We start from the raw sequence: 25,410 nt of genomic DNA, 5'->3' as shown, positions 1-25,410 counted from the left end.
TATGAAATGGAGTTTTACCCACTACTGATCCGTTTGGAAAAGCCTGAACCCTCCCACCCAACATTTCCACCCACCCCTCGCATCTAGAAATGTAAGCAGTAGCAAGACACGGCCATGATAGTTCTAGAATCAACCCCCCCCCCACCCCCCTCCTCCACAACCCATCCAACCTAAATCAATCCAACCCCCCCCCCCCCCCCCCCTCCGTTTCGACCAACTGGAGCATTATCCCTTAGTATATAAGATACATAAATAGCCTACCCATAAACTAATTTGACAACATTGTGACATGGCTTCCCCAAATCGTCACAATATGTAATAAATTATTTTTAATTTCACGCTTCAGTGATACCCGCACTAGTTTGTGGTATATTGTAGAATACTAACCTTAAAGCTATCATGAAATTATAAAAGAAAAACAGAACAACAAAAAAAAACTGAAATGACTGGAGTGACGCTTTTGGTTTATTTCGTATTACTGGATTACAGAGAAGTTTTTTGTCCGATTTCGCTAAAAACTAAACGTTTTATAAAGACATTATTGCATATGCAAATGTATGATTAGCAGCTCGTGCTATAGTGACGTCATAAAACGATTAGCTTTAGTAGAATTGCAGGAACCACGGACGTCTGATTGAAATTGGAATGGTGTAAATTGATGCTATCAGTGTCCCCATAACACGTACAAATTTTAAAAAATCTTTTTACAATCTTTTGAAGATTTGATACTAAGAAAAAAATCCCCATATTGAATATTCCTTTTGTTATTTCATGATAGCTTTAAGGTTACTGTTCGTGATCGAGTACCTCCTATACTAGCTAACTTTAAACAGTAACGGATATACTTAGTCAAGACTACTACAGAAGTATTTAAATTAATATTACTAATAAGTCAACATCTTCAACGGGTTCGGATTATCATTTCAGCACGTCGTCTTTTTTGGATAGATTTCTGTAAGGTATAGATTCATTTCAATTCTCACTAAGAAAAATTGTCAAAAAGTTACTCAAAACGGCATTAAATGATTGGATGCTGATGTTTTTAACGTAAAATACGCCAACAAAGACCATAACTTTTGAATTTTTTTCGTTATTAAAAGCAATTACGTACAAGCTTTCAATGGACTTTGAACTTGAAATAGGATACATCAATACAAAGGATGGACGGCAATTATTTTGTTTTGCTCGCAGTTATTCGAATAACACCATATGAATTATTTATTTCAAATATTTCCTTACTGTATAGACGTTCCTACTCTTGTAGAGCACTTGATATCACTTATGTATTGTGTGTGTCAACTTAACATTCAATTGGGACCTTCTCTATGTATGAAATTTGTCATCATCGTGGAATTGTGTAAATTGATGCTATCAGTGTTACTGATACACATACAAAATTTAGAAAACCTCTTTACAATCCCTGTATTATGCAATCGTTCATTTGTTAAAACGCGTCTATTTCTGTGCTTTACGTAAACAAAATTCAAAAATCCGGACACGTTTATTCAACAATGAATAATATTATAATTCAAATAGTATTTATTCAATTTGGGTGTGAATATCACGTTTGTATAACATCCTCCTTGGGCGATAGTTAGTACAACGGTTTGATGTATCGGTATATCAAGGGAACATTTGATAAAATATGGTTGAATGTGTTGCTCTTCCGGAATGCAATAGCAAACTGAGTAGGGTGGGGCAGGCTTTGACACGCTGAAGGTCATACATTGACACATTGAGATTGACACCCCAAAATTAATTGGCCCCCCTACAAAGCTCCCCCCCCCCCCCACGCCCCGCCCCTCGTTCGATCACTCACCCTTCTCTGGTATATCTCCATACCCTAACATATGAATTAAATAGACCCCCTACACAGTTCACCTCTGTAATTATCTAAGGTAATTGTAGAGTTTTATAGGCGGTCATTTCAGGTTAAGAAAGGTATTTCATCAGGTTAGATCGTCCAGTTAAGGTTTTCTCAGGTCACGATCTTATCTCAACACAAGAAGGATGTAAAACTCCATTTCATTTCATTTAGGACAAACAGACAACGTCCAGCTGTCACAGAGCATGTCTTAGACGGAGTTGCAACTTCGGAGATATAATAAAAGTGCCTAACGATGTCAAGGTATCACACAGAGTTTGGAAAAAAGCTTGTTACTGTGAGGATGAGGAGAATTATTTGTCGTTTAAATTATTTCCTCAATGTACACTGTATAGCGTTGTCCATTTAGCATTCAGCCACAGAATGGCGAAGTGTTTTTCACTTTGGCTTGGATTAAAACAAATCTCATTAGCTAGCGAGCCATTAAAGTTAGAAACGTCACGTAAACGTAAAAAAAAGAAAAACCCGTTTTAAGAGCTTTAATGAAAAGACCATAAAAAATAAAATGAAAGTATAAATTAATGTTGTATTTTAAGGTGTAATTTATCTTTAAGCGTGTCATCCTTACTAATGACTTTCTAAAGAATAAAAAAAACCAGGTCGTTTTTTAGTGGACGTTTTACCTGACCAAAGTGGCTAGAAGGATATTTTTTCTTGATAAAAGGATTATATCTTATGCTTAATTGATAAACACTTTCTGGCCTAAGGACGATCTTTCTATTGAGAGTTACTATTCATCAGATGGCACAGAGATCGCACCTCAGGGAAGTGGGAAGTTGTACAACAGAAAAGTCAGTTGCTCAATAGGAAAGTAAGTCGAACAACAGGAAGTAAGTCGAACAACAGGAAAGTAAGTCGGACGACAGGAAAGTTAGTCGCATAACAGGGAAGTAAGAATTACATCAGGGAAGTAAGATGTACAACAAGAAAGTAAGTCGTACAACAGGAAAGTAAGTCGTACAACAGAAAGTCGTAAAACATGAAAGTAACATGTACAACAGGGAAGTAAGATGTACAACATGAAAGTAAGTCGTACAACAGAAAAGTCGTAAAACATGAAAGTAAGATGTACAACAGTGAAGTAAGATGTACAACATGGAAGTAAGATGTACAACAGGAAAGTCGTACAAGATGAAAGTAAGTCGAAACCATCCAAAGGTAGGAGGACGTAAGACCCGATCTAGGTTATCGAACTAATTAAGTAGAAGATGAATTGTATGTGAATATTTAATTAAGTAGGCTATAACCCGAGGTCATATTATCTTGTAATTAATATCTGGTAGAAAAAATGTCACTGAATTATCTAATAGCTCGACATCATCATTTTCATACCTTATAGACTACATGGTGTTAGATGGTGATGAGAACATAGCCTCATAAAAGCACTGGCCTAGGTCAGAAGCTAAAGATTTATGATAAAAAATAAGGTAGTGGTGTTCACAGAGATCGAAGCATAGGCTTCGGAATGATAAACACATTTTAGTAGGGTGAAAAAACTGTCTACTTTCTTCTTCAGGTTAAGCTGTGAAGTTGATGGTGCTGCAGTTAAGGGGCTTGAAAGGAAATATCAATGAACACCCGAAGGTCATTTGATAAAGAGAATTAGAAAGATCTGCTGTGAGAAGAACAGCGAAATATATGCAAAGGTTATACTGCTCGGAAAAGTGATAAGTGAAGGTCTTACTTGAATCGTGTGAAAGTGTTTTCTTAAAATGCAAAATGACACAAAAGTTTTTGATTTATTTTGTGCTGTTTCTATTATTGGGAAGACGAGGGATTTATGCGGAGACCACTACTATCTCTACGGTCGATGGAGATGCATCAACACCGAACATAATACCGGAAACATCTCCTGAGACCTCAGAAACAACCAATGAGTTTGCTGCAGATAGTCCACCCTCGTCGTCGTCTCCAGAACCAAGCAGTCTTGGACCAACTCCAGAGCCATCCACCAGTCCGGAACCAGAAACTTCCGCAGAACCATCGACTAGTGCAGAACCAGGAACGTTTTCTGAACCAACAACCGCAGAACCGGAAGCGGAAAGTACCTCCAAGCCAGAACCGTCAGCAGAAAGTACGCCTGAACCGGAAGCAGAATCAACAGACAAACAAGAAGATCCGCTCGCAGAGCCCGGCCCCGACTGGGATGTAGCCAAAGAAAAATGGAGTTTCGCTTGGGAACTCCATATATATTTGTACGGATTATTTTTTCTGTGTATAGGCATTTATTGTTGTATCAGTGTAGTTCGGCTGTGGACTCTTGATCGTCTGCTCAGTAGAAAATATTTTCTTACGCTCAATACACTGATAATCGGAATGTGTGCAATTAGGGCAATTTACTTACTCGTAGATGGATACAATTCCAATGGAACATATCACTCCGCGGTCGACTATTTGATGTACGGTTTAGGCTTTCCATTTTTGACGTCTGCCTTCAGTATTCTAATGTTCGCGTTGCTACAGGCAACCAGAATGCAAATGATTCCCCGAACCGTTCAGAGATTCGAAATTCTAGTGACAATCATCGTCTTGCATTTCATCATCTCCATAACAGCAGACGTCGTGGTAGGGCTGGTGGTGGGGATGAAAATAATGCTCCTGGTCTGCCAAATGATATTCATACTCTGGGGACTATTTTTATTCACTGGCTATGCGTATGTCTTCAACAGAGTGTATGGTTCCGCAGTGAAGCGACAGTCCATGATAAGCTTTAGTGATAAATCACGTGACTCAGTGACCAGCCAGGTCAGGACCAAACCAACGTTAAGCCTCGCTGTGAAAATAACACTCGGTACCGCCATATTTGGAATTGTAACCGTCGCCCTGGAAATTTACAGTATCGCTGCCGTTTATGGCATATTTTCCGACCGGAAACCAGATCCTTGGGCCTGGTGGACTTATCATACCTTTCTACGTCTTACAGAATGTTTAATGTGTCTTACGATTAGTTACGTTGCGTCACAACCGTTCCGTTACCGAACTCATCAAAATTGCGAATTTTGTGCTCCATGTCGGAAAGTATTCTGCTGCGACAACAAAAATAGATCTTCAGAAAATGTGCGATGGAGTGACGTGAATAGCCAAACAAATACCACCATGTCGTTCGCGTCTACGACTACGAGTGATTTAAAGACGCAAGAGTCAGGAGATGATTCATTCCGACCAAATTCCAATACCTTGTTAACAGTGAACGAAAGTTACGTGCACGATCATGAAATGTATAAAACGCCAAACGGAGTTAAAGGTGTTTACAGAGTCAACTCTTCGTAATCGCGTTGACAATTTCGTAATTGATCCAGTTTGTTTACATACTACAACTTCAGTTGTCTAAAGAGTAGCCAATGGGCGGTCGTAATGTGATCAATGATTCAACACTGCGTATTATACATGGTGCGTTTAATACTCGGAAGTATATTGTTAATCTTTAGAGAGATTATGAATCTATAAGAACTTATTATCTTGAATATGTATAAGCACATTCCGGAAAATGAAAAATTAGGTACAAATATATTTATTTTCTAAAATTGACTTCTGAATTTGATATGAAATGTGTTCATTAAAGTGAAATGCACGTAAATAAGACGGCAGGATTTCTAATTTAGCGAATATGGATGCGTATTATATTTGGTGCGTTCAGTACTCGAAAATATATAGTTAATTTAAACACTTGTTGTATAAAATCTCTGAAAACATGATTATTGTTTTGTAATTTTGTCTATTAATTTGTTACTCTTTGTTATTCATTTCATTATTTCAATAATTACTTCATATGTATAACGAAAACAAGATTGCACATGCATGTGTCCAATGACCCACTTTCGATTGTTCATTGCACATGCTTGTCCACAGTTAAAATATATACAACAAATAGAATATCACAAATTCACGATCCTAAAGTCATCCGTATGCGAGAGAGACACTGAATTCAATGGTTCAAATTCATACACAACCATCACCAGAATGCACATGCATGTTCGCAATGACCTAATTTTAATTATTAAATTATACTGGGTCTTTGAAGATCAGCCACTTCCGTTTCCTGTTCATTTCAACAGTTCCCAGAAATTCTAAAAACAAAAAACCATCACCAGAATGCACATGCATGTTCGCAATGACCTACTTTTAATTATTAATATATATTGGGTCTTTGACGATCAGCCACTTCCGTTTCCTGTTTAGCCACGTCAGCTTTTAGATTTACTTTAATTTTAGCCCAATTCTTACGGCCCAGCTTTCCGCCTTGTTGGTTTGGGCTAAAGTCTTCATAGTCGTAATCAGGTTCGGGATCGTTGTGGTGAAGACCTTGCTGAAGCTCCTCGACTGTTATTTTGGATTTATCTGAAATGGTGAAATCAACATCAGATATATGGTTGAGAATCGGGAGTTGCTTCCGAAGAAGAACAATTTTTGGACCATAACGGTAGCTCTCTTTGAAGGTCATAAATAATAAAACTGGAACTGCAGAGTTTGTCCCTCCCATCATAATCATCATCCTAAGATCCTGTGTAAATCATGTGGTGGAGCACCGTTCCCTAAGGAACACGGAGGGGTACCTACTTTGGAATGGTTCGTCCCAGCTGTAATTCATGTGATTACCGATCTTCTCTCCCTTCTTCAGTAATTCTCTTCTTAGTTTAGCCGGAGAAACATCCGTGGTGGATTTTGAATCTTTCGTATCTGTTTTCGACCAGTTTGATCTCTGATGCTAAAAATAGAAAAAAAGCAAAGGAATGACGTTCTTGCCCCCGAATCCTTAGCCATATGTATTCTCCGAAACTCAGTCCCAGAAGGGTCGGTATGCCCTAATCTGAATGATATTGGTCAATGCTTTACACCTAGCAACAAGGCACTTCCGGGTACCCCTTGGTTCATTTGGTGTATGAACTAATGGTCATTTACCCTATGTTTGATTTCTCGAGTAAGTTCCTCTTCTTCGTGTCTCATTTCTTTAGAAACGTTGGATTCTAGTTTCAGCTGAGTTAGATGACTCTGTACCTCTCTTATAACTAAAATGACAAACAAGGTCAATGTTAAGAATGCACGTACATTTCTTGAAATAGGTCAATGTAAAAAAGTACGTGCATTTGAGAAACCTTTATCATTAAAGCTCAATGCTTTAAGTGTAAGCACATTTAGATTCAAAAGAGTCCGAGTTCTTCTTAGTGGAATTAACTAATTAGGTCAGAGCTGAGAATGCACGTGCATCTTGAATACTGACACAACGGACCGTGTTCCGAGGGTTTAAAGTTCACTCACCTTCCTGGCTCTCCAGCATCTCCAGGGCAGCAACATTGATGATACACAACCAGACTGGAGCATCTAAAGCCTGGTTCACATCCACACCAAAACTCAGGCATGTTACACACAGCTGTCTCAAGCGTTCCATGTTATACATTGAGGATTGCAGTTCCATCCCAATATGACCTTTTAACTCTTTTAAATCAAAAATCTAGAGAAAAAAGCAAAATAAATTGACGGTGACTAGAATACAAAAAACGAAAACTCGACTCCTATTTTGAGAAACTTGGCCATTTTCTTTTAATACATAAGCTTATTTATTCCACCAATTTAAACAATTTTGATACGAATTTTAAATCCAAAGGAAGTGACGTTGATTAGTTTACCTTTATTTGTGATCTAAACGGAAGTCGGCCTTTACAGACAATGACATCAGCAGAAAGACAGTGATTGGCTGGATCTTTGTAACCAATGGCAACCACATCATCATGACAGTGACGAAATGCCCAAATATTTCCATTTCCGTCTTTCTTTAATGTTACTCCCTGAAAATTAACGTTCTCATTTATAATTGATATACCTCCTCATATGAAAAGTTCATTTGCTGCTACCAATGTATTGCCAAACTGTTCTTTGGGATTTCGGGCTTCGTTTGGTGGTTCGGGTCGTTAGTACTTTAGCTTTTGTTTTTTTTTATGGTACCCAGAAACCATTGTCATTAACGACTATCACTACTTGATTGTAGGCGAACTGGGAGTTAGCTTCGCGATCTCAAAGTGTCACATACAACTGGACATACCTCGTAAATTCGAGATCTAATTCTTGACACCATTTCATCTCGTTGTCTGTTACGAAAGATGCCCAAACCAATCATATCATCTTGATACTCTTCATAGCTACCATCAACAGTCACCTCCTTCTCTGTCAGGTAGAATTTAGCCACTTGCTTTTCTCGTTCCAGATAGATTAACTTACACCAGGTCCCTGGATCCAGCTGATTTCTTCTCTGATGAACCCGGTCCAATTCATTCTGGAATAAATGGATAAGGAACATTTAACTTGCCTTGTTGCAAATATCTCAAAGTGTAGAGTTACCTGATGTGAGCTTGAGATACAAGTTGAATGACTCCTCCGCAAGCTTAAATTCATTGAATGACTCCTCCACATGCTCAAATTCATTGAATGACTCCTCCACAAGCTCAAATTCATTGAATGACTCCTCCGCATGCTCAAATTCATTGAATGACTCCTCCACATGCTCAAATTCATTGAATGACTCCTCCACATGCTCAAATTCATTGATGACACGATTATGCATTCCTTTAGGTCTAGCATCTGCTCGTGTAACTAGTAGTTATCTCATGTCTAAAGATGCCCTCATACCATAGCGATTACCAGTTACGTATGGTTGCCAATAATGAAAGGGGTCATGAGTTCCGAACGCATCTTACAACTCAGCAACATGAGAGTTGCGTTCGAAACTTATGACTGCTATTCTGACTCGCAACCATACGCAACTGGTGATTGCTACGGTGTGTGGGCCCCTTTAGATTCTAACCAACTGAGCGTCCAGAACGGTAAATTGAGCCCTATCATCAGTTGCGGTATTTGTGGCAGCTAAAAGTAAGCTTTACCTGAAAGAAAGCAGCATCCCCTGACAGACTTGTTGGTATCACAGTGTTAAACTCCTCCCGGCTGGTCTGCCTTATATAATGTCTAAGAACCCGATCACTCTCATTTTCACGAGGATGGTGGTACGACTCCATACCCCGTCTACCAGCATAGTTGGAGAACTCGTGGACATAGTCTCTGTCACCTCTCAAACGCTGCCGCCTAGAGTAATACTGTTTCAGGGCCTTATGACGTCGTACTGCTGCCTGTGTCTTCACAACTTTTTGAATTTCGCGCCAATATAAATGATCCAGACGTTCTTCGTGCCACCATTGCATAAATACCTTAAAAATAGAAATATTACATGTTATGGGATGTTGAGGAGGTGTGGCTTGGTGGTAGGAGGTGTGGCTTGGTATTAGGAGGCGTGGCATGGTGGTAGGAGGTATGGCGTGGTGATAGGTGTGGCTTGGTGGGAAATGTTGTTTTGGACTCTTGGGGATTTGGGCTGTAACAACATTCAGCGCGGTTGACCATACCCTTCCAGAACAACCGCCACAGCCAATGTTATGAATTTTAATATATGTACCTTTGGTGTTCCATCTACTGTACCGAATGTTCTAAGATATTGTTTAGCTTAGTTTTCGGATGGCGAACCTACCTCATTTAAGGATCCAGTTAAACGAAAAACGCTTTCATCATATTTTTAACATTGACCAAATTATGGTGATAAAGATATCAATAAAAAGTACACGTGCATTCACCTACTTACCATCTTATTAGAAATAACTAACATGGTTTGATGAATTCCACATTCTCGGACTATTTTATGACACGCATCAGTCAATGAACGCAGCTTGGAGGTTAGTGGAAACGCCAAAAATTTATATCTGGAATTGAAGAAAAAGATATCTTAATCAATAGGGATCATACGATCAAAGAAAAACAGGGTCATATCGTCGACAAAAACCATGAATTTTTGGCATTGGCGCCTTCTTGTTATTTGAGTCTGGACAACGGATTATACATCCAAGACTATAAATGCTGATACCAATCGGACGAAGCAGTTGGACACAATATTACTACCGGTATCCGTTGCGATATGACAGAGGCTGACCATGAGCTGTTTGGTCAACAAATTGGTCCGGGCAATGGGAGTTCCTCGACTTTTCGACCTCAACAGCAGAAGCTTTACCAACCTGCGCACAAATTCTTCTTGAGAAATCCTCGCTGAATATCCTTTCTGTCTGATCTTAATCAACTCCAAAGCTGATGATGCTTCAAGTTGCTTCATCACTGTAGTCGGGTCGAAATAAGGGGGTATATCGGCTGGATTGGGTTTGATGCATGTGATGAGGTGGAGCTTCTTCCCTTCCAGCTGCTTCAGAACGTCGTTGGTACAAGACTGGAAATTCAAGACGAAGACTTTCAGATCCAAGAAAATGGAGTTCTACTGTTTATCTTGTTACACGCATCATTGGATTAAAATCCAGCATCAATATACCGTAGAGGATAGTGAACTGAGATTCAGCTGCTTATCTCATCATATCGGACTGATGGAATGGAGTTTTACGTCCTACTGATCTACATATTATTTCACCCATATTAAATGGGGTTCAAATTTGTATCTGGCCATAATGGAGTTTTACATCCTTGGGCTAATGAAATTGATTACATATAATTACCCTAAATTGCTGAGACTGTGTTTCTCCGGAGTTTGGTCTGAAAAATTAAGAGAGCGGAAAGTTTTAGTGGAGTGACAAGAACCACAGACGTCTGACTGAAAATTGGAATGGTGCAAATTGATGCTACCAGTGTCCCTGATACACATACAAAGTTTAGAAAACCTCTTTAAGCAATGAAACCTAGAAAATTAAGGTGGTTGAAAATGTCTGATACAACAGAAACTTATTTAAGTCTTCGGACAAAAAAGGTACCAACGCTTCGACCCAACTGTTGCCCAAAATTAAATTCCCATTACCTTTGTTGAGAGAACAATTTGGAAACGAGAGGATGACCACTGGAATTTAGGATACCATAAATATCTTCTGATACCACATCTAAGTTCTTGGCTACTATTTCAGCTACCGTATAGTTCACCTACAGAGACAAATAGAGTGAAATATAAGAGCTATATGGTGGCTCGTAACGGCCACTTTGCCACTATCTTGGTCTTCAAGTCAGCGTTGATTTTATGGATGATGGTCCATTGGGGGCCACAAAATTGTCCAAAAATAGAATCAGGCATTTTAGAACAGAATGATTAAAATTTGAAACTGGGTGGCAAATGCGGCGTCCAAAAAGGGTCCATGACTTACTGTCAGTGGGTAACCCCTCTGCCCCCCAACCCCTTTGGATTCGCCCTGCTTATTGCTTACCGTATCTGCAGTATGTACAATAGTAAAATAATTCCCGATTTTATTTCTCAAGAATTTACTCTTCTTGCCCAGATTTTTATTGACCCTTTCCAGGAAAGCGTCGTCTGTCGGCGTTTTAGAGCGGGAAATATCATCTAGGATGCCCAATACACCAGTCTGCAAAAGGAAAAGTTGTTAGCTGATATAGTGACAGGCAACGTCATGCAGTGTACAGTACCGTAAGGTGTTTATTTTCAACATTGGTGGGTCTTTAACGTTTACAGCATGTAGCACACGGGCCCTCTGTTAATAATTTCATCCGAACGACTAGAGGCTTTTTCAATCTGATCTAAACCACCGCGGCTACCGAAACAACGACAGTTTCATGGCTTATGTACTTACCGAATCTAGGGCGTCGATCACTTGTCTGTTGTCATTCCACGCAACCTTAACTGGTATTTTTACCCCCTCGCGCTCACAGTCCCGACTCTCCCCTACAAAAATCTGTGAATAGGTAAACTGGTGGAGCTTTTCAACGAGCAGATTGAAATGTAACTGTTCTAAACTGTTGGTGTTTCTATTTTCAAAGCCTGGTGAATCCACAATGGTAATCTTGTAGGAGTCTTGACTGTAAAAAAAAACAGTAGGGTAAAGTCTGGTTATTTCGTCCCCATGTTAAAGATTTAAGGCTATAGATGGTGCATTGCGTCATTTGTGTTCATGGTTGTTTACATTGTGTTTTGGTCAGTTATATTTTGGAGCAGAGAGTCCAATTTGAAGATAAAGCATCGGAATCTTCCCATTTCCCAGCATATCCCATAATCTATTTTAAGTCATGAGAGTTACCTACCTTTGTCGAGGTTCAGGATTTATAACTGTATTAAAACAATAGATTAACCAATCAAAAAGGCGGGAATATATCGTCTGTAAAATCTTATCACGTTGATTTTCTGCTTCCGGTATCGAGTTTCTCTTCAGGACCACTTTACCTACAAGGAAATTTTATTGGGTCAATACCAGTAATGCACGTGCTTTGACCGAAATTCACTGACATGCTAAACTATGGCATCTTTCCCATGCAGTGTGCAATGAGGGAAATTCCTACGTACCTTTAACGTAAACAGAAGTGTGCAGAAACACTGAAGACAATTCTTGAGGTAGCACGTTCAACAGACTGGCGGCTGAAACAAGAATCCAAATGTGGTTAGGTTGTGTAATTTTATGGGGTTCGTCCCGAAAAGTAGAGGGACGGCATATCTGTCAAATGTTCAAAAAGGGGTGTGGTTTAATAAAGCCCAATATGCACACTCAAATGAATTGATGGATTATGTGAACCACCACTCCATAAAGACATCCACAGAATGTAGAAAAGTTTAACCTACCCATTCCAACCTCGTCGTCGTTGGTTATAACAGCCCCACCCCTACCATCATCATGGAACCCGACGTTACCCAGGTGCAGGAGAGCCGACAAGACACCGAATATTTTATATATATCTTGGACACCTTGCCTTGAAAGCTGGAATCAATATAACTCAGTCAGATCATAATTATATGCAAGCTTAATTTGTTCGTATCGCACAAGTTGAAAGACTTATACCCTTTTCCCCCCGAGGGCCGGGAATTGAACTTCCGCAGTTAGCTGTGGGGTATAAGGGGGATATCTAGCTGAAAGTCTCGCTATAGGTTTATCCAGATCCCAATTGACGTTTGCTTGGTGCTTCCACATGTCAGCCTAGTATCGGCATTCAGCTTGCAAAACAGCTCAGTCGGTTCGCGAGTTGGATTGTCGTCTGCTAGCGAATGGGTAAGAAAAAAGGCCATGACCAAGTGCTTCCGGCTTTGTTAAGGATTTCATATAGATAAACATTACCTGGAAATTTATTTTCAGGTCGTTCTCAACAGTTTCTTTAATGTAGGCGAAACGTTCCTGATGAAATCGGAAATCGTCTTGAGTTGGGTAGAGCGGTACACCTGGTACAGGGGAGATGATTCTGGAATAGACAGTGGTTTAAGGTACTGAGTGCACTGGTAGATGGTAGTGAGAACCAAGGGCATTCGATAAGACTCATACCAACGTGCAGTTGCATTTCTATGAATCATAAGATGGTGGGGGATTAGGAGCCACAGAGAATGTACCCCGCCTTGGCCCTCCGCAGAAAGGCCACTGTATGAAAAGAAATGCCAAGAGATTACGGTCTTGTTCTTACCGGTTTGTCTTTTGAGAGATTCCCTTGAGCTCCACCTCCGCAACATTGCATGTGAAACTGATTCCAAAACGCGCCTGTGGACGCCTATGGTCTAAATTTGACCCCTCATCCAGAAAACCCATCCAATGGAAGTGCTTACCTATATTCGCCGTCTATATAGAAATATTTCAACTCAGTTTGTGACAGACCAGCTATCATATGGTAAAATATGTTAAAATTTTTCTCCCCTTCCATGACGTCACTAATCCTGGATTTCTCCAGATGATATGCGTTGATCTTAGCTGAAATGGTTGAATGGAATGGTGAGAAACGCCAACTAGCGAATAAAACCAATCGCAGCCCTCGACAGAAATGCCCTAGGACTAAATTATATTTCTATCTTGAATGGTTTCTCCCCTGTTCAAATATTGTACTTCCTGTCGAAAAGTTCATAAGGTTTATGTTTTGGTTTTCGCCCATCTTACCTCCTACAATGACACCTAGTTCGTCTACAAATACATCAACAGTTTTGGTGAATCTGCTGGCATTGGTGTTAAACTCCGTGAAAGCATTACCAAAAGCATCCACTAGGTTCAAGACCTGGTAAAGAAAAAACAAAGACTCGTCATTTTAAGTGTCTGGGAACGTTGTTCTTAGTAAAAATCATGACAAAAAAACTGACAAAAACCAAACTAACGACAAATAAAGATGATCAAAGGCCTACCTCTGTTAATTTGTCACCTAATGGAGACGGTGGGAGACCATTTTGTTTGACTTGGTGGTAACATTCTCTGATCAGCTGAGATACCAACATTTTACAACTTTCAGTTTTACCTATGTATCAAAAACGAAAAAGAAATGGTATTATACTGATTGGGCCAATGAAGACGTGCTAGCCCGTTCTTTGTCGGTTTCAGCTACTGATAAAGGATGGACATTGGACTTGATAAGGCATTTAACTGCCCGAATCATAGGAGCACATACGTCCGTCGTTTTGGAGCGGTGGAACAAGGAAAATAACAAGACCTAGTACGATGTCAATAGCTTACCTGATCCCGATTCTCCCAGTAATACCACACATTGTGACTGTTTGTGAAAGGAGACGTGATTGTACACACGATGAGCTATAGAGTAGATGTGAGCTGGGAAATCACTCAGTTCCCGTAGATGACAATACTTCTGACCAATCTGAAATGAAATGAATGGACTTTGATGCGAATACAAGCAAGGACTTGGGTGGGTGAGGGACTGAAAGTGCTACTGCATCTGCTGCTACTGCATTCCGTGATAAAAGAAAGGCGTGTATTGCAGTCATGGTATAGGACGAAGTTCCCAATACCTTAACCATTGTGAAGATGGTTATACTGCAGCTACCGTTGTCCTTCACTTCTTGGGCTCCATTCGCATGATGTTAACGCTATTGTTTTTTACAGTTGCCAGTAAAAGTGCCAATATGCACACGTGGGCGAGCTCACTTTATTGGTAGGGGTGTCACCTTTCTAGTCTAAATGGTGCATGTGCATACCATTTGATAATACTACAGAAACTGCTACGCTGTTCATAATAGTCCACTGAGGGGCGATCAACCAGCACTTCCTATGGCTTAGATTCAGCTTTACGGAAACTACGAGTGTTGCCGAATGTAAAAATGTAACCTACCTGAGGTCCGTAAATAGGTAATAATGTAAAAGGATTTAAGGCAACTAATATATCTCCGATATAGACCTGGAAATATAGAAAGAGGGATAAATATGAAAGAAATTAATGGAGTTTTACGTCATACTTTTCTGCACCTAATTGAGCAGAAGACATGCAACTCCATAGAGCGTAAAATGAGGAAAATTTTCCCAAAACAGTGGCATTAGCCTGCTCTTTTTCGATCTATAACATGCTGGGCCTTGGTTTATTGTCTCATAACTCCCACCCCAACGACTGGACGCTGTTTCCCTGGGTCTACTGACGACTCTGCAAGGTAATAGAAGATTCCAATATGCTCCGGAATTTCCTTCACAAAGGAATCGTTGATACCCAAAGGAAAGTATTGATTAAGTCAAGACTCTGAAGCGTCTAAAGGGTTAACTTACGTAAATGACATCCTGTTGATAATTTGATTGTAGACAGTTAAACACGCTCTGACCTAAGACCTCTGGTAATTGGGTCAAATCTGCTATTGGCGCTGCCATCTTGGATTTACGTCATCAACACGTCATGGAGGCTCTTAAAGTTTCTTCCAATCCTGAAGAATAAAAAACATAATTTCCTTTTTATCAACGTCTACACATGGACCACATTATTCCAATTTACTCCACCGTTCTGTGTTTTTGAATTTGGGGGTACGCCCTAACTACTGTACCCCAACTGGAGCCGCCACGGTTTGACAGTGGTCAAAGGGTGTGCCCCTCCCCTCTTTTCCTAAAGTAGAAACACCACTGCCATGTTAAAGCGGCACATTATTAGTTGGGCTATATTATTAAGGATGTTATTTCCACGTGAGAAGAAGGTCGGAATTTGAGGACGTATTAAGATCGAAATAATCCCAGTTAAAGAATGAGGAAGTAAAGTAAAGCTGATATTGCGCACATGACTCCATTTTATAATACTTGTCGCTTCGAGTATTTCTAATAGATCTCTTTTCTTGGGGTATTTATAGACAAACAAAACAGTTAATATGGATAGATCATTTAACCTTTCACTGTGTGTCGTTGTTTTAACAACGCAGTTAACCACTCTCCGTCGCACACAACATGTAAAAACTATACAATTCGCAGCAATATTTATGTCTATGTCTCCGCACACCTGTAAAATCCAAGGGCGCCGGCCATTTATATGCACACCTATGTTACATTCGCAGTAGAACTACATGTATTATGTTTATGTCGTCGCATATTCAATAATTATACTATGTTCGCAGCATAAATAGACCGTCGGCCATCGCACACCTATGTAACAAGTACATAAGTAAATAATTCTCAGGACAACTGTGTCTATCTATGTATACGTCGCACACCTATAACAGTCGGTCCAGCCTCCTATCTTGTCGGGGGGACACATGCCCTGACACATGGTAGAAACGCCACTGTCCCATCCACATAATGAAACAATCGCTCGCACCTAAAGCCATGTCTACCTCACTACCATCAATTGACGGATTTATCAACATTTTCCAAGATCTTCAAGAAATCGTCTAATCTTAGATCCAAAGAGGCGTGTTATATCATAATATATGTTTCACAATAGCCCCATCTTTAAGGATACTTTGTGAAATAACTCCAAACCTCTAAAGCTAAGCTATGCTTACCTTACTCCCTACACCATTTTAATCATTTACATCCTAAATAGGTCTTCAAGCAATCGTCTCTATCATACACATATCATACAAATAGGACTGTCTAACTATGTATAGTGCATATTCTCACTTAGTACACGAACTAGCCTTCTATAGGGGTTTTTAATATTTGTGATAAGGTATCAGATAACGGTAAAAAAAAAACAACATCCTGGTTTAACTTACTTACTAGGGCTATGTGGTATATATAGGTAGGTATGTATAGATCTTACTGTTACTGTAGCTTACTAATAGGGTCGGTTGAATATAGTGGTTGCCGCGATACCATTCAGAATTTTTGCTGCAATTTTGGCCCTAAGAGTTCCTCAGACGTTATATACATATAGATGTGATGGCCCTACCAGTTCTACACACGTGATGGCCCTACCAGTTCCTCATACGTGATGGCCCTCCCGAGTTGCTCAGACGTGATGGCCCTACCAGTTGCTTAGACGTGATAGCCCTACCAGTTGCTCAGACGTGATGGGGCCCAACCAGTTGCTAAGACGTGATCAGATGTGATTGCCCTACCAGTTCCTGAGAGGTGATAAACGGATGTGATGACCCTAACAATTCCTCCACCATGATGGACCAACCGGTTTCTCAGACGGTTATATGCATATGTAAGTTCTTACGGTTACAAATTTAGAAGGGCGTTGCATGTTTAAGAATATGGGGTAAGGCAGGGTGATTTATTATATTCAGTGTGTAGAGATAACCTTAGATAAACAAGTGCATGTACATTATTTATATCTTTATCATTATCCAACAAGTCTGAATGTCCTCTGCTAGGTGATTAGGTGCTGTGGGTTAGAATCCTCCTCATGATAAGAAAAATTCAGATGCCTGTGCCAGTGCTTCTGAGAGTAGTCCCAGCGTAGGCTCTCACTCCTTATAACTATGAAAGGGCTAGGTACTACAAAAGAAAATCTAAAAGAGCGAAGAGTCAATATTCCCTTCCATTTCATGAAATAAGAAAAAGTTCCAATTTTCAATGTTTTTTTTTTCAGAAATGAAATTTACAAAATAAATAAAATAAAATATGATAAAAAATGATTTTATACAATAAAAAAGATGCATGAAACCATACATTGATTCTGCTGTACATAGGCAGTGGATAGCCAGTCATATCTGATTAGACCTCATAAACACCAGGCTGAATAAATCAGAAACTGGTCTTTCAAATACATTTCCATCTGCCTGCTTTGAGAAGATTCAAAATTTTGTTTTCTGTTTTTTTCATCCGCATTGTAATCTAACACATTTTCTACCACAATCCTGTTCTAATGATATTATCTTTAACCAATCACAGATTGTCTTATTACATAACAATGATGATGGGTCCAACATGACACACTTTGATTGGTTAAAACTAACAACAACAGAACTGCAATAGAAAACTTGTTAGATTACAATAGAGATGAAAACAATAAGAAACGAATTTTGAATCTTATTTTAATGTGATTGATCTTTCCCAGACCTGCACAATCTTTTTCAGACGTTGAATATTTTTGTTCATCCAGACGTTAATTATTTTTGTTCATCCAGACGTTAATAATCATCATCATCACTATCATTATTAATATTACTCTGTCTGATAGCGATATTCATGACATCTTTAATCTCTGGTTTCTCTGGTTTCTGTACATCAGATGCCACGGCTCCTACTTGTGATAACATCCATTCCAATTCTACAGTAGAAAAATTATAAATTTAGAAACAGGGATTGGATAAGATAAGCCAGTCATGTCTGACTGCAACAATTTCAACACTTAGAAATAACCTGATGGAAATAATCAATTTTTACAAGGGTAACAACTTAGGTTCACGAGGATCTTGTCTACCAGCTGGTCCTTGACCAAACCTCTGGTATTGATCTTTCCCAGTTAACCCACCTGTCTACCAGTTTGTCCTTGCCTTAACCTCTTGGCATTGATTTTTCCCAGATGATCAGTACTCATTTACAGCTGGATCGAAAGGAACAATGAGGCTTCTCCCTAGAGAGTCCCTGTAAGTTTCGATAAAACGAATGTCCAAAACTTACCATTTATTTTGAAATTCATTCCTCCAAAAGACACAGGACCAATCCACTGTTTCTTTAAATCACCTTCAAAATACACAAAGATGGTGGGGAGGTTCTTATCTGGGTAATTAGGAATACAGACTGAGGAGATACTTTTTAAAAACTTGGTCATGGGGAATTTTCTGGCAAGCTGTGATAGATGCTGGTTGATTAGTGAACATAATGGAATCCTGAAATTGAAAACAGAATGAATGAATAAATGATAGAATGAATGAATGAATGATGACTGAAAATTTCCAAAATGAAAAATGGTCGAAATTCGCTTAGTTTTCAAGGACTGCTGTTATCCACAGAGCTGTGTCTTGTGATAGAAAAAGCAGTTACCTACCCTTGTTTGTAGATATGTAAAACAACCCAGACACCTTCACCAGCTTCGTTAACCTCCCGTACATAATCTGCCTTAGTTATCTCCCCTACATCTCCATATTTAGACTTCAACTGTATGGCTTGCATCTCAGCTATTCTCTGGCGCCTAAAATGAATTTAGGGTTTGTTAATTTTGAGACAAGTCAAGATTCTCCAGACAGAAATGCTGAATGACAAGGCTATGATTACCGTGGAGTGAAGGGAGACAACTCTTACCTATATTGTTCAAACATTCTCTCATCATCATCATCCAAACCATCTTCAATATCATCTAATTCATTTAGTGACATGTCACCCATAGCTTTTCCTGTAATCAAAATATTTTTACTCTAGAATAACAACCAAACTTTTAGGACCGAGGCATCTTCACAATATCAAACTACATACTTATACCTTGACTGCAATAGTCACTTTTCTTGTATCACGGAATGCAGTGATCTGATTAGATTGTAGACCATCGAAATACAGCCAATACGAGCCGTCGTCAGAAAGACTCTAACCCTTTTGACTGATTGTTTACAGATTTTCTGTTGAGGCCTCTGATTGGCTGCATTTGTTTATGTACAATTTATTTAATATATTGCTACCCTAGCTAGATCTGCTACCAGAAACTAAATTTACCATTTTGTTTTTCTTGAACTGTCTGTTCCAATATATTTACGATATCATCTTCTGAAATTTCCGCTTCTTTTTTTGGTGGAATTATTCCTTTTGATCTCAGTACATCATTCCATTCTGTATCAGCATTAGGATCCTAAAATATCAAATTGAAAACGTACAATAATGAAAAGACAAGCTAAATTTGGGGTTGTGTTATGTCTGACATTGGAGCGAGCTAATCCAAGAGCCTGGCTTTCATGCCTTGAAGTACAAGATCCTAACCTACACTCCTACAGGTGTTTCAGAAGGGTGAACATTCTCTGCTATGGGTGGCTACCCATCTCAATACCCTACACCAAATTATAGTAGGGCTTACAGATTATCGTCTATTTCATTTGGGAGTTTTGATCGAATAGAATCTCATTGGATTAACCAGATCGACATTGAAACATCGTGGCACTATGTGATGATACGAGATACTACAAGAAAGGTAGGGATTCCCCCAAAATAGAGGAATTCCCTTTCAGAAATCTCAAGAAAACCATCAAATTACCTGCATTTTGGATGATCAGAGTTCGTCTTTAACTTCTTCGTCACTTTAACTTTACGACACCTTTCTGTAAAACGGATCGTTAGTCCCTAAATTTAGATATTACGATCTAAACCACGCCGATCTATGACTAAAACTTTTTCCAGAATAGAGTCAAACCCGCAACCTCGTGTTCATCACGTGACGTCACAGGGATTCCCCTTCCTTATTACCAAATAAGGTAATGGAGAGAACTAAAATTAGATACAGCTATAGACTCGATTGTCATAGAGCTAGACCAAACCACTGGACCAAACACGGTCAAAGGGGGAAAACTCTTTTTAAGAACTTTTTGTTTACTACGGACTACAGTTAAATTGTTAAAGAACAGATTGACCTATTAACTTAATCAGAGACATTTTGAATAAATTATCGGTTTAGATGGGCTGAGGTCGTTGTTTACATTTTGTGGGATGGTCAGCCGGGGGTTTACTGACTCTAGAAGCACTGGTCGGGGATTTTAAGGTAACTACTGTAATGCAGGGCTCACAGAAATTTTGTAGAGGGATTCATTACAAATGGGTGGGGCCTTTTCTTTCACTTTGTTATCGGCTTAGTTTGTAGTAAGCCAAGAGATGTTACTGCGCAAAATAGACAGTGAACTCATGACGACTGGACTTGTGTAATGGCTTATGACTAGCTTTGTGTTCTTCTTATGCAATCTGTTTATTTTGTGGCCTGAAGAGAGCAACAACCTCGTGAGTGAGTGGAAATCTTTAGTCAGTCTAGCATAGGATTGGAAGATTGATAGAAAATCTAAAATAGGTCAAGGTATTAGTTTCCCTAATTGTACACTGTATGGCATTGCCGTCCTCTTGGCACAACCAGGCACAGAAAAGTAGGATGTAAAACTCCATTACCGGTACATTTCTTTCTGATTTCTTTTCATTGATTTCATTTCTGACTTTTTTTCTTTTACATTTCAGTTTTGAAAGAAGATAGAATGTAATAAAGTTCAAGGTAACTATGGGACAAGGAACGAGTCTACCAGACTTAGGTCATCATGCAGGACGTCTGCAACTTAACCTAGAGGTCATTCATAAGGCAGCTCAACTAAGTTACGACGAATTTCTAAATTCCATTCAAGAATTGAATTCGGTTACCAACACTTTCACCGATCATCGCGGGAAACAGTTACATTTCGTTGTGAAAAAGGGCACGGACCAAACTATCTTGTGGAAAGGAAGTGTTCGGATTCGATGCATGAAATTAAATTCGGAGAATAAGAAAGTGGAATCGGTACGTCTGTTAACGTTAAGACAATATATAGCCATGTACAAAGAAATAACAGAGCAAGTTTCCAACTTGTTGCCACATCAGCAGCCGTTGTCACGGATACCACGTGACATCACTGCGTCAACGATATTCGATGGAGTTAAAGATCCTGTCCCAGAAACAGAAAATGATTGTGAGTGTTGTATTTGTATGGAAAGAAAGTCGGAAATCATTCTTCCATGTAGTCATGAATTTTGTGAAATTTGCATCGATTCGTGGCATCTATCCCATAATACTTGTCCTTTATGTCGAAATAAAGTGGAGAGTTCAGACGATACGTGGGTGTTGACGGAAAAACCGACCAGTGCTGACTATGATTCAGAGGTGAAAGGATATTTAGTGGGTCTAGCGGACAGAAAAGGGACATAATTCATAATTTTGTGATGCAATTATCATGCAATTCGATCCATTGTGATGTATTTGAAGACTAACATAAATAACATTAGGCCTATTTTACGCATTGAGCCCAAAATGATTCATGACACGCTTTAATGTGATATATTTGAATGAAATTGAAGAAAACTTAAATCTTTTAAGGAAGTTGTGTGTTTTAGGCCTACTTTTAGGCCTACTTTTAAATGAATGACGCTACGATTGACTATGGCCTATTGTGATATAAGCTTACAGGACGTTGAAAAATTAAAAGTGACACACTTGGGACCACAAAAGGCCAAGTAATGGCCAATTCACCATATTTAATTTTTTTAATTTCAAAAGGTTGTTTTTGTTGTTTTTGTAAATTGATAATTAAATAATTTATTCCTGTTGAAAAAGAACCATTTTTTTAAGAAAAGAATTTTAGAAACATCTCAATTTGTAGGGTACCGTACCGTACTTTTTGAATAACTTACCTTTTGGAGGATCCTTTCTTCTAGCTGATCCTTGGATGAAGCCATGCAAATCTTTTGTCCATGATCTTTTCTGGATTATCCATCAATTCATAATGATTAAACTTACAGCTGGGTCAACTGAAAGAAAGTGGAAAAAGGAGAAAAATGACTTGCTTGTTCAGCTAGGCCTATACATCAATTTTTTGGTCAGTGATTAACAAGAGAACACCAGACTAATGTCAATGATTTCCAAGCCCTCTTTTAATAAGATCCATCTGAGCTTTTTTCCAAAGCCTAAGAAACAGTAGGCCTACTACAGGCTTTGAAACAGAAGCATTCAGAGTTCAGTTTTTTTAGCCTAGCTAGGCCTAGATTGTTTTTTATGGCGATCAGCTCATAAGTAGACCCCCTGAAGGTCCAAAAACATAAAACATACCTTTCCTGTACAGTTCTGTCAACATCAACGTCCAATAAATGCAGAAAATTGTCTAATTCTAGGGGGAAATTAACGATCAAATAAATAAATAAAAAATCTATCGTCTGATTATAAGATTGATGAGTTACTTCCCTTTAGTGTTTTACTTTTTGTGAAATCCGCATTCAATATAAAATATTTTTAGCAAGATTTGGCTGTCCATAAATATTATCAGAGTTACTTGCCCTTGAATATAACTGAACATAAATAACTTGACGGAATAATGGATCTTTTAGGTAATTTTTTCCAGTTTTCACACATTTGAGACAATTTTCAATGTTCAGTCATCTTAAAACAACCTTCCAGAATCACGACTGAGCCATTGGCATTGGGCATAAGTGCTAGATCTGGCAGAAACGGGCTGGTTTTGTGGTTTGGAATTGGTGACCCATTTTTGAATGTGGGTTGGTTGGTTGTTGGCTTTATGACATTAATAACTTTCTTAAATTGTTCTGAGGTTTGTAAGAAGGTCAAGACAATAGCTGACTAGTTCTAGGCCAGAAAACTGACACTCAATTAAGTTTTGGATCTTTCTCCATACCTGCTGAATAGGCTGTATCGAATGGGGCACTAGGCCATGGGGCTAGGTGGGTACTTAGACTTTGCCCCTTTGGTTTTTGTGTAATTTGACCCACCTATAAAAGCAGTACAGTATTATGTAACAACTGATAATGTGCCAATGAAATATCTTTGGACCCTACTTAAATTTGATTTGATAGGAGTCTTATCAATTTACAAAAAAGAACATAGGATAGGCCTAGTTCAACATCAGTTTGAAAATCATGTTTTAATTTGATGAGCAGAAGGCATAGACTAGGCCATTAAAAAATGATGGACTTTTTATTTTACTTGCAACAGATGCTGGCGTTTCATGGAGCGCAATGAAAATTAACATGAAAAATAATAATATTTTTTTAAATTGCTCTGTAATTAATTTATTGATCACTATTTTAACAATGAAAACGATTCAATATGAATTAGACTTAGATAATTAGTAAGCCATTAGAGAACTGTAGACCAAAACAACTGTCAAAAAGACTAAGCTATGTACATAAGTACACACGAGGTCAAATAACTACTTTTTGACAAGTTTATTCAAGGTTCAACTATAGTTCAGTGGCATGGATAACGGTGTACAACTTCAATCTAGCAGACGACAATCAAGACAAAGGAGGAAAATAAGGGTAAAAATGGATTCTTTTTTTCATTTTCAGGGAAGCAGATTTGTCGAGCAGACGACAATCAAGCTCAAAACTTAAATAATCAAAGTATTCTATTTTTATTTTCAGGGGAGGTTGAAAGACTAAACAGAACCCAGATGGTGACATAATTGTATAAATACTACTCCTGAACCCACTACCTCGCATAATGGAACGGTCCAAATTGACGTCTGGTCAAGGTGATAAAAGTAAATATGGCGGATTAGCTGGTTACCAATATCACAGACACGCAGAGTTCTTCTGTGGGGGAGGTGCAGCGTTTATTAACATCACTGTCACCTTCCCGATAAACAAGGCCATGTTCCGTCAACAACTTCACGGAATTTCTTCCTTCCGCGCCATTGGTCAGTTACAGAAAGAGGGCATACGTAACTTATATCGAGGGTTGCTCCCTCCATTATTGCAGAAGACTTCCTCTTTGGCTGTCATGTTCGGCAGTTTTTACCGATTCCAAAGATTTCTGGAAGAGAAAAATGGCGTTCATTCTAAATACGTCTATATAACAATTGCAGCAATATTCGCTGGGTGCCTTGAGACAATGTTCACTCCATTCGAACGTGTTCAAACTCTGATGCAAGACAAAAAATATCATAATAAATTCAAAAATACTCTACATGCATTTAAAGAAGTTCGTATCCATGGTTACAGAGAGTATTATCGAGGAATTTCAACCATCTTATTGAGAAACGCGCCAAGTAATGTCCTCTTTTTTTGTGGACGGGAATATTTTCGTGATAATTTTACGAAGGTCGGTGACGAAGGCTCGGTGAAGTTATTCAAAGACTTTGTATCTGGCGCCGTGCTTGGCGCCATGATTAGTACTATATTCTATCCTGTTAATGTGGTCAAGACTCGCATGCAGTCTCATTTGGGTGGGGAATACATGACCTCTTGGAAAACTTTTCAGATTCTTTGGAAAGATAGGAATGGCAGTATAAGAAAAGTGTTTCGTGGTTGTCATCTGAATTATACCAGATCTTTCTTATCTTGGGGCGTTATTAACGCTTCCTTTGATTTGCTGATGAAAACATTTTTTAACAAGTCTACTCGATTATGATAGTGTTTATGGTACCGGTATGTTAGCTTACAATATAATAACCGAATTGTGATTGTTTGAACAGTATTAGCTGGTATATGGTAATGTAAAGTGAATGAATTGGCTATTGAACTGGTTGTGATTCACTGAACAGAAAGGTCTGGTTATTAGATAAAGACCTATTGAACAGATGGTGACTAACTGAACAGATGGTGACTAATGGAACAGAATAGTGACTAACTGAATAGAATAGTGACTAACTGAATAGAATAGCAGACTAAATGAACAGGGATCATAGTGACTAACTAAACAAGAAAGCGATTTCCTGAACA

At 38.8% G+C, this 25,410-nt stretch overlaps 3 protein-coding genes across 3 annotated transcripts; 2 read left to right on the top strand and 1 right to left on the bottom strand.

Moving 5' to 3' along the window:
• Window positions 1-835: 835 nt before the first annotated feature.
• On the top strand, window positions 836-6,182 carry LOTGIDRAFT_236753 (hypothetical protein). Its single transcript, XM_009067851.1, has 2 exons — window positions 836-959; window positions 3,402-6,182. The coding sequence occupies exon 2, from the start codon at window positions 3,605-3,607 to the stop codon at window positions 5,153-5,155; it is 1,551 nt and encodes a 516-aa protein (XP_009066099.1). The 5' UTR covers window positions 836-959; window positions 3,402-3,604; the 3' UTR covers window positions 5,156-6,182.
• A 4,801-nt stretch (window positions 6,183-10,983) lies between these two features.
• LOTGIDRAFT_133811 (hypothetical protein) lies at window positions 10,984-15,001 on the bottom strand (the record flags this gene model as incomplete). The annotated part of the gene is made up of 11 exons (XM_009067850.1): window positions 10,984-11,268; window positions 11,494-11,719; window positions 11,942-12,080; window positions 12,201-12,272; window positions 12,474-12,609; window positions 12,994-13,084; window positions 13,440-13,581; window positions 13,765-13,866; window positions 14,021-14,113; window positions 14,329-14,467; window positions 14,939-15,001. Coding segments are annotated over 11 exons (1,488 nt in total), but the record flags the coding sequence as incomplete, so codon positions are not given.
• A 2,186-nt stretch (window positions 15,002-17,187) lies between these two features.
• LOTGIDRAFT_179792 (hypothetical protein) lies at window positions 17,188-25,099 on the top strand (the record flags this gene model as incomplete). Its single annotated transcript, XM_009067849.1, has 3 exons — window positions 17,188-17,202; window positions 24,112-24,116; window positions 24,268-25,099. 3 exons carry the CDS (start codon window positions 17,188-17,190, stop codon window positions 25,097-25,099), a joined length of 852 nt encoding a protein of 283 aa, XP_009066097.1.
• Between the last annotated feature and the right edge of the window lie 311 nt (window positions 25,100-25,410).

This window comes from Lottia gigantea, assembly GCF_000327385.1.
Source record: "Lottia gigantea unplaced genomic scaffold LOTGIsca_87, whole genome shotgun sequence".
Taxonomy (NCBI): domain Eukaryota; kingdom Metazoa; phylum Mollusca; class Gastropoda; family Lottiidae; genus Lottia; species Lottia gigantea.
The sequence above is the reverse complement of the archived record's forward strand: the minus strand, read 5'-3'. Positions and strand labels throughout refer to the sequence as shown.

What these genes read in the sequence shown, in the direction of transcription:
- LOTGIDRAFT_236753 (XM_009067851.1), top strand. Translation starts at nt 3,605, where the DNA reads ATGACACAAAAGTTTTTGATTTATTTTGTGCTGTTTCTATTATTGGGA.